The sequence below is a fragment of the Schistosoma haematobium genome, chromosome 4 (assembly GCF_000699445.3).
Source record: "Schistosoma haematobium chromosome 4, whole genome shotgun sequence".
Taxonomy (NCBI): Eukaryota; Metazoa; Platyhelminthes; class Trematoda; order Strigeidida; family Schistosomatidae; genus Schistosoma; species Schistosoma haematobium.
Window position 1 is genome coordinate 36,728,884 of NC_067199.1, and position 10,611 is coordinate 36,739,494.

At 31.4% G+C, this 10,611-nt stretch overlaps 1 protein-coding gene across 1 annotated transcript; it reads right to left on the minus strand.

The window, feature by feature from the left end:
* Positions 1-677: 677 nt before the first annotated feature.
* On the minus strand, positions 678-9,486 carry MS3_00007976 (uncharacterized protein). The gene is made up of 4 exons (XM_051216315.1): positions 9,404-9,486; positions 9,308-9,367; positions 5,456-5,599; positions 678-2,108 (listed from the first exon to the last, which is right to left on the minus strand). Exons 1-4 carry the CDS (start codon positions 9,429-9,431, stop codon positions 1,858-1,860), a joined length of 483 nt encoding a protein of 160 aa, XP_051066891.1. The 5' UTR covers positions 9,432-9,486; the 3' UTR covers positions 678-1,857.
* Between the last annotated feature and the right edge of the window lie 1,125 nt (positions 9,487-10,611).

Here is a 10,611-nt window from a genome sequence, read left to right on the forward strand (position 1 = left end):
AACTATAGAGTTCCTTTGTAAAATGTGAAAAATCATACATTAAATACTTGATTCGCAAATCTTCCATCAATTGTTTTAAACTTCATCGTTCCTTCATTGTTATTACAATTACTGTCTGTTTACATTCCCGTTCTCTTCAATTCGATCTTCACGACCTTCTACTACCAGGCATTCCACTTCCGATTGAGGTTACATACTACTTATGTTGACAGACATAAGTAGCATACACTAAATACCTACTGAGCTATCCTTCGATAGTTTTTTTTGTTTACAGTTCTCGTTTTGTATTCATGGGAACGTTATCAAAAAAGTTATACTTTCCTCTATATTACCCTAGAAGCAATATGCCTATAGGTTGAAAATAAAAACAACCAATAACTGAATAATAGAACATCATTTAAGTAGACCGTAATATGTCTAAATGTACCTTCAGTTTAAAGTTTTTAGGATCATGTAATATCTTGTTTAACATATTTCCAACGGAAATTACAAAATTATCTGATGCCCTAACAAGTTACAGTTCATTGATTATTACAATTTTCATTATAATGAATAATGAAGGCTTAATTAGTTATTAGGATTTTTTTAACCAGCTTATTCCAATTTCTAAATATATCCTATTTCAATATGTCGAAAAATTGACCTCAAAATAAGTAATCAGTAATGCACAACAATGTAAACTTCTAGAAATCATATCATTTTTGTTAGTTTTTCTTTCAAGAATGGTTATAAAATAGTTTAGCAGTAAATAAACACATATTTTTGGTAGCCTGACCGTTGTTTGTACTCTGACATGGTGGTCGGGTTTGTCTATCGTAATGAACAAATCAAACTATACTGGCTGAAAAAATCGTTCCTCGATGTCCTACCATGACAGACAGGTCGGTTAAAGAGCAGTAAGGAAAGTACCTAACTGCGTCACAAGGTAAACACTCACTTGTAATTCTCAAGTTCAAAGGAGAAGAGGAAGACCAAAGAACACATTACACCAAGAAATGGAGACATGCATGAGAAGAATGAACAATAATTAGTCAATGACCTATCCTCCACTGGGAGTAACAGACGTAAGGAAAAATTTGCAATCAAAGATTTGCTAGTAAATAACGCAAAAGTTTTCCTTATAGATACACAAGTACAACATAATAATAATAATAAATACTCTAAATGCAAATTGTATTATTCATTAAAATGGTTTTTTCTGTCTCTCTTAATTATTTCCCTTTACAATAAAAAAAAACAAATAAAAAGAACAACGAAAATAATAGTCATCATCAACTAACTTAAAGGTATTCTTCTTTTCCTGTTACATAAGACAAATTCTTTCCAAATGCTTCCCTTTTTATGGAAAGAAATTGTTGATCATTTATTTTGAATGTAATAAACTAATTATTCATTTTCATTGAGTTGTCAATTCAATATACAAAAAAAAGAAGGAAATATACATATATGTATATAAATGTGTTATTGTATATATGATTGAATTGAATACATTGTGAACTGATTCCATTATGATTATGATCTATATTAGTTTATTCTTCTGTTGTTTTTTTTTCTTGTTATTGAATACTCCCATAGTTTAACAATCCCAGCTATCGGGAATTTTGAAACAGACATTCCAAAAAAATCAATAACAATCGGAAAGAATTGTTCAGGATAGAGTTCGATGAGTGAATCCTGGTAGGCGGCTTATGCTCCTTCATGAGGTGTAACAGGTGTTAGTAAGTAAGTACGTAACAATCTCAGGATTATGTGTAGATAGAAATATACAAAGTTCATAGAAATCTATACATAAATTTCTCTATACAAGTTTAGTATAAATAACTACAGGTATAGCTATGAATAAATACATTATACTTATTAATAATACAATACAGGTAATATAAGTAGTATATATCGATAATGATAAAATAGTTTAACTAAATTTATTAAAATAATATAATATGCATAATGAAATTGTTTTCTAATTGAATTAGCTGAATTACATTTATCTTTATTACAAAAACATAAATGACCAATGGATGATCGTGATTCAGCTATACAAACTAAATATTTCTCCATTTTCATATTTAAACTTGTTGAACAATTTCTTATTAAATGTTTCTGTCCATCTAAATGAATAACGAAAGAAAGACAACAACAAATATTATATGCATTAATATTTATTGATAGACTATAAAATATTTAAAATTACTAGTAAGTAATACTGTGGTGTGGGTTACTTATATCCATATAAGTAGTATATAACGACGGTCAAGCATAAAATGTATTTCAGTAGAAGATTGATAAAGAAAGAACGGGAACGGAACACAATTGGTATAAAAATGCATGAATAATGAAATCTGAGATAATGGACTGATATTTGCAAAAGGAACAGTTAAGTTTAAGACGATGGATTGATATTTTTCAAATTAACTATTTACTATATGGTTCTCAAATTTTAGTCAAATGCTCGATTGTCCGCACCCGGGTTCTTATTCACCCCAATAATTGGGAGTAATAAAGTCTTTAAAACTGTTTCATAGAGAATTATTGTATATTTTATCGTATTTTCATTATATAACTCTTATTTTAAGCCTTCATTTGTAAACATTCACTGTTGTGATATATTTTACTGTTCTTAGACTATCGTTAATTCATTATAAACTTAATGTTTAGTTTTATACTACATATGACTTAGTTGTGATTTCTTATCTGTAATGTATGCTGTGGCCATATAATTGAAGTATATAATCCTGTGAGTTTTGAGTCAGGAGGAAAATACAGAACAATATAACAATGGAAGGCAACTCTGGTCGCTATCTTCACCTTCTGATTGGCCACTGGGGATAAGAGGAACTAATGATTTCCGGTCATTTTTCAGGGCTATTTTTGTCATTGTTTAAGGGAAAATCGTTGGTTCGATAAACAAACAAGTCATTGGCAAATTTTGTATTGTCAGACGACCCGATCAAGATAACGAGAAAGAAGTTCTAATTCCATAATAAATACACTGTAAATTAGTGATTAGAGATAATCAGTAAAATGTACTACCAGTAAATTGTATCAATAATTTTGAGGGAACTGATACTATCTGTGAAACTTGAACTCGGAACACTTAGTGGTGTAATCAGAGACTCTGCTATTGAGTATTTACAAAAACAATAAAATCTATTAAGAAGGAATATAGAAATTGAAAAAAGTCATGCACATTACACGTATCATGTACCAGTTAAAGTAAAAACTGAAGTTATCTGGATGGATATGGGAGAGAAAAAAGATGTATTAAATATGGGGTTTGACTAACTCTTTTGAATATTTTTGACTTCCATAGTGTATGGAAAAAGTATATTATCAATGAATGAGACAGATTAGTCAGAGTATAATAAACGTATAGTTCATAATGACAAGAGGTTTGATGTAGATCGGATATATATATATATATATATATATATATATATATATATATATATAAAGACCTCTTCATTGTCCCCCTGTTCATTTTCTCAACTATAAAGAGGATTCAAAAATGTTACAATAAACTCATAGAGTCATATATTCAATAAAACGTCTCTATAGAAGTAGTCGAATAGAAAATTACGCTTAGAACCAGTGAAACTAAGAAACCCGTCATTGTTTTCTGAAATGAACAACGTCAGTTGGGAAATAAGTTATTATGTATTTGTACAAATATATGTACCCGTATGTATATATGCCTTCGTTTGACTAAGTAGGATACATAGAAAAGGTTAACACATAGACCTTCGGTCTTATATCGTTGAATAAAAGTAGCTTGAATTTTAGTGTGAAACATCATCTTCTTCTACTATACTCCTGTTAGGGATGCAGAGGAATATACTAATCATTGTCATGTTAAGTCTAATGATGTCCTTGGAGTTTAAATGGACATTCCCTATTGGCCATTATTTATTTCACTCGTTAAATATTGTACAGATGTTGCTTTCTATTTTTATGGTACGATGTGGTCTATTTGGTTGGTATATAAACAGAGTATGTTTGAAATATAACGATTCATATATCCGAGGCTGGGACTTGTGTTCTGGACTCAACTGGCTGGGAAGCAGGACCAATCAGAACCCTAGGCCGTCCGTACGTGTTTTCCGTGTCACCGAATCGATCAATAAAACGCTGCGCATTCAACCTGCAATCCACCCGTTACAACACTTCATAGCAAGTTTTCTACGAATACCAATCAAGAATATCAAGTAGTATACGCTAGTTTTAAAGTTGAAATATATTATAACTGACAAACCGAACAAATGGGTTATTACTGAAATAAACACAATTCCAATTTTATGATGATAAGATGTAATTTAACATATCTCAATAACTTCTTAAACAGATAATAACCGTTTATCTTTGAAATATCTGATTAAACTGATTAAACAAAAAGCAGAAATAAATAACTCATTAGACCACATTATTAGGTCAAATTTTTTTAAAACTGTTCTTTGTTAAAATTGGATAATTGCTAGTAGTGCAATCGGGGACGAGCATTTCGTCTTATTTGTAACTTATCAAGCAGATTTCTCTATATTGTAGTGTTAATTTTCATACTGAAACTCGAACCCAGTACTGTTCGTTTAAACAATCAATAAGTTATCCTTTGAATTACTGAATCCGGATAGTTAATAGCTCGTGCAAATGGTATGAATAAACCATTGCTTATGGTATTAATTAACTAAAAGTATCCCGGAATGGATAAATATGCAAAAAACATGTATAAGAAATTTTTAATCTGTGATTAACTGTCACTATATATTTATCCGTAAATATTTACGACAATTCTTGTTCCCATGATATATATTTCGATGGCCGAATGTATTTTATGTTTTTCTGAAAGAGAGGAGGATCATATACAAACCGTCATAGTAGTACTTCTTAAGTATCTCAATAATCAAGTTTGCGAGAGGTTGTAGGTATCTTATGAAGGCATGTAAGTACACTATGACAGACAAAATTAATTGAAATAGATCTAAAACATATGAATTTATGATAACATATACACATTTGGAAAACTGATGACGCAGAAAATTAAGATCACCGTGCAACTACTACATCCTAGCGGTTTTTTAACACGAACCCCCACCCTACTATAGATAACTTAATTCGTATTACCTCGTGTATTACGTAATCTTTGGCTGAAAATTCTATCTGATTAAGTAATTAGATTGTTACTTTTCTCAGGCCACTAACATAGATTTACCTCGAATTAAATTATAAGCAGCCCACAGACTGACTAAACTATACATCCACATACTAATTATTTTAACACTTACAAATTCCAATAAAAGTTTCATTACTAATAAATACAAATATACAAATTGTATTTTAATCACACATATATTAAGAGTTGATTGAAGCAAGCAGTATAATATAAAATAGTATCAAATATATCAATGTTTGAATTAACCATAAAAGATGTACAAGTATATAATGAAAAATATTTTTAGTTTACCTGGACCTTGAAAAGCCCATTTAAAACAATAATCATTACAATCCACTAAAGGGAATGATTTGGTCTGTTGTGGTTGTCGAAAAAATGGATCATTACAATGGTTGTCTTCAACAGAATTACAACTGTAACATTTAATTCGTTGACCTTAAATTATAGAAGGAAAAGACAAAAAATGTTGCGAAATGAAGTCGAAATATCTGTACACTTATATAGGTATACTATGAATATTTACTGGTCAAGTGAATAGTATAACTTATTGACTTTCGTAAAATATATAGATTACAAACATAATAAAAATTAATGACATAAAATTTACAAATAACAAAATAATCTTTAATCAATGGTGAAAGAAGTGATTTGAAAAGTCGAAGAATAAGCTAAACAAACTTCGAAATTTTTTACACTCATTTACACATTACTTACTTTACACTGATTAAATTTGTGAAATTCATTGCTGCAGTTCACTTTGCAATACAGACACTACCACTATATATATATATACAAAGTATGTATCCTTATAGTGTTTACTCAGTTTTATGTCCTGTCAAAAAATGACAATAAAATACAACATCAAGTTACAAGTTGTGCTACGCCTATCTCCCGACTAGTGTACAAGATATGATTTCATATCTTGTAATTCTAACATTTCTGAGAAAGTTTTATGAAGTTTGAAATTGGTTAAAACAAAATGAAACAATTACGTATTTCATACAACCAGATCCCTTGATAAATTTAAACAGAACAAGAACAACAATATTTGAACAATAAAATGAATCTGTTCTATTTCACGGTTTCTCATCAGCTGCATATAACGTAAAATCACAATTATTAACACAAATATGGTTAACAATAAGTGTTTAACATACTTTAGTTTGTGAATTTTAGATAAATGTTCGAAACCTAACGAAAACCATAATAATAAGAAGAATAGGGACACAAAATGTATGAATGAACATGGTCAAGATCTGTTTATATTTATACACTGGAAAGTAATAATGCAGAGTAAAAAGGATGTCATAGTTACTGTTAAACATTACCAAGATAAATGTAATTAAATTAATGAGTGTTTTGGCAATCGCTCAACATGATGAAAAATAAGCGAATATATCCACATCAATAGGATTGTATAAGAAATAAAAACAAAGATAAAAGGTTGAGGACAGGGCCGAAATGAAATTGAAAATTAATAAAGGCTATCAGATGAACCTTCAATCACCATGATGGGGAAAGGCTAATCACACTCTCCTTCTGCATGTATTAGTCAGGTCGGAAACGTTTGATAGCGATTGCCTCTACCAAAAGGAGTAAGACTGATGTTTTCTGTTCATTAATTATTTCGAATTCATTGCTTACATTCACTTCATGCCTACTATCCAAAGGGTGCAAACTACCTTAACGTCAAAATGTATGTATGAAAATGATATTTAAAACTAGTGTTGGAAAATAACATTATTATTTTTTGTTTCGGTCCTCGTCACGAACTAACATAAACTATAACTCAATGAATTTAAAATTCATGTTCTTATTCCAAACTATACTTTTGTTTTCCCTGTTTCCCGATCGATTAAACTAGTTAAAGTTGGTTGGGGGTACAGTTTAGTTCTACTCACTTTTGGTTTGGCTTGATCCTCAGTAAAAGCCCACAAATAGATATGTTTATGTGCTGACATACAATGAAACTTTTACATACTTAGTGGCAATGAGGTTAGACAGTAGTCAGACTAAATAAAAGTTATAAAAATGAAGACTTTTCAGAAAAAGTCCTTTTTTTCGACTATATCATTTTCTGACGCCGTACAATTGCATTAATAGATGATGTTTTACACGTAGTAGTCTACAGTAAAATAAAGGGATTTTACAAAAACATCAAAGTTGTCCAAATACAGTTCAATTAAAATAAAGTTGTGTTGCAAAATATAGTCGAGAGTATCGAAAAATCTTCAATTAATAATTTATAGATGGGAGAGTGTTACTTAAACGTGATTAAAGTTTTCAAGTATTGAATAAAAAAGGTTGCATCATATAACAAATTGATCAACAGTCACCAAGAGTTTACGTTATGTAACGGTTTTGAAAATAATATAAAGTAATAACCTATGGAATAAAAGATAAATAATAATAATAATAAGTATTATTATTATTATTATAAGTGGCAACTATAATTTGTAAAATTGGAAGAGGTGCTAAGATCGTGGGAGAATAAGGGATCGAGCATGACTCTTCTGTACAAAGAGTTTGACTCGAGACTGTGAATTGCTATAGCTTCGACTGTGTATAAATTCCTCATTCAAACCTCTTCGAGCCAGTTTTTCTTACTTTGTAGAGGATTTTGAACGCAGATTCGTGTGGTGGGGTGTGATCTGAATTGACCATACGTTTTGGTACTGTTCCGTTGATTGTTTTGTATAACCCTTTAGATAATCATGTACGGTGGTTCTCATAAGTTTTTTTACCAAGTGCGCGCATTGTGTGGCCAATACAACCTTTTCCACAGGGGCAAATAAACTGGTAGGTGCATATTAAGATGACCCAAAGCGGCAGTTTATCATCGACACACCTCTGAATGGGTTTCTTACTGGAGAAAACAGTCTGAAGCTCTGCTGAATTTAGTCTTTTTCAAGAATCTAGAAAGTTTGTTCCTTAATATCTCAGCTGCCATATTTCCCTTGAATTCGATGTTCAAGGATAGAAATTTCTTCGGAACCATGAGAGCTCTTCCGACTTGACTAGGGTTTTAAATCACTGTCAATGAACTTCAGTGAGTCATCCTTCAAAAGCGTACGTCGGATAACATTTAGCTCGTCGTTAATTGTGTCTTCAGTGCATATTTGTCTGGCTCTTGAAGATAGAGAATGAAGTAAATTTCTCTGCTTACTTAGAGGTACCAAAAGCTAGAAGTTCGTATATTCACCGTTCCAGGTTAGATTTCTGTATAACGGTCGCTGTAAAGATCCATATGATCTTCCTTCCAGTAAAACACTGAGGAAGTGAAATTCTGAGTTTAACTTTGCTTCTGTTGTGAACTTAATCGAGTAATGACAATTATTGAACTCTTGTAGTATTTCATTAAAGCTATCTTGGTCGAAGACATTAAAAGTATCATTTAGATATCTATATCCTCCGATTAACAATTGTTCTACGGATTGTGCATAAAACAGTCTGCTACAGGAGGTCCCAATGGAGATCCCATCGCGACACAATTTATTTGACTGTAGAGATTATCGTCATAAGATCTAATCTCTTGCAAAAGTGTGAGATGTGAAAAAAACATTGGTCACCCAACTTAATCGCTCGTTAATATTGACTGCACATTCTCACAGTGGGCTGATACACAAGTCTATCTCTAACCTTGACACAGTTCTTGTGTTTGCCGTTATTTATAGTAGTATAAAAGTTATTCGCCGTTATTACGATATAAAATGTTTACCGCAATCCTCCTTAATCTTTTATCTCCCAAAGCATTTCGATGACGTCGTTGTCTTGGTTTTATGTTGTTGTCTGGCAGTCATGTGAGAAATAAAATATATTTTGTTGGAAAACTAAACATTTGTCTCTGTCTCATACAAAAACTTCCCGTCAAACTGAACGATAAAATGCACCACAGAAATTTGTTTATTAATAACATACAACGGTTGCCTTGAGGTTTTGTGGAGAAATCAGTTATAGAGTAGTGCGAATTTACCAACATATGTCAGATTCAAGAAAGCGAACAAGAAGTTGAGAAATAGCTAATATAATGTTTTAGAGCAGCTTTTATGTATTCCAATCATTCAAACACAAAAATGCGGTTAAATAACAACACGTTTAATCTTGATGCATGATAAAAAACGGCTACTTATTAAAAATGTTTACCTGGACAGTGGTCTGGATCAGCGGAAAATGCCATCTTCAGAGTCAGATGCACGCAGTAAACTATAAAATAATATTTTTATATTAAGACGAAAGTACCAAGTAATAAGTGAGAAAATGTGATCATAATTACCCACACCCGCAGCTACTAAATAAAAATACAAACAACCCACTCTTATTGTCCATTCAAATAGTGGTTCTATAAAACAAAACTTATTATTTGAAGGCTAACATTTTGTTAATCTGTGGTGTTTGAACGAATTAATAATACCTTTGTACTTTTTGAATGCTCGATTTCGAATTCCAAATACAATACATTCGTTTGTGCTTGTGTCTCACTTCTTAATTCAATTGCGTTAATTCTGGGATTCCTAGTTCATAATACAATTCAAATAATTCAAAACATTATATAATCTTAACAAAAATTTTCAATCATAGTGTTTGTGGTGAGAGGAAGATTTTCAACTGAGTAGGTAGTAAGAATCACCACAGTAGTGTTGGAGAGTAAACACTGCCGACAAAAGTCTGATTTTATAAGGATTAAGGCGTTTTCGTTCTCTTATAGTGACATATAGTTAGAAGTAAAAAGCTAATTAAGCATCTGTTCTAAAAAGGACAAATGCCTCCAACGCACTGGGTTTTGTGCAATTACACTGTACAAGCACGTTGTCTTAAAGCTCGTGTCAGATAGGATATTAAACTGCTTACATAAACTTAGGACTCGTAACAGCAAATGGGACTCAGTGGACTTTATTCTTAGAAGCGTGATCCAACTAAAGGACTTTACAGCATTTGTGGACAGAACCTTAGATCATAAAGGTAGAGGAGTAGCATTTCTCGTCAAAAATCAACACTGTATTGCAGATGTCAAGAGAGCGTCAAGCAAACAAGTAACTTATAGCTACAGGAGACACAAATACTTCAGTCGTAGACTGGGAAAGGCTAATAACATGTTTTCTAGAAACTAAAGTAAGGTTAAATATAGTTAGTGAAATATGTGTCTCTCATTCTATGATGAGTGGATTCGTCAACTAGGTTTGGCCTAAAGTCCATAATATTATATTTCACTCCTAGAACATCTCATAAAACATATATTTTCAGATCAATGAGCTACAAAGAGAGAAATTCCGTTAAATTTGGTTTCATAGCATTTAAGTACTTACATTAGATACTTAGACATTATCGGATAAATAAATAAGCAGTGGAGAATCTAGTGTTCAAATTTTTGTGATCAGCATATGTGGATCGATTGATTTATCTACCTTCGCTTTTTGCTGTTTCTGTACGGTTCAAGGCATTTTGTGATG

Excerpts from the sequence above, each read along its gene's own strand:
- MS3_00007976 (XM_051216315.1), bottom strand. The coding sequence starts at position 9,431 with ATGATCACATTTTCTCACTTATTACTTG. Across the intron at positions 9,368-9,403 it reads ATTTTCTCACTTATTACTTG|TTTACTGCGTGCATCTGACT; the intron begins GTACTTTCGTCT and ends ATTATTTTATAG. Across the intron at positions 2,109-5,455 it reads ATGGGCTTTTCAAGGTCCAG|ATGGACAGAAACATTTAATA; the intron begins GTAAACTAAAAA and ends TTATTCATTTAG.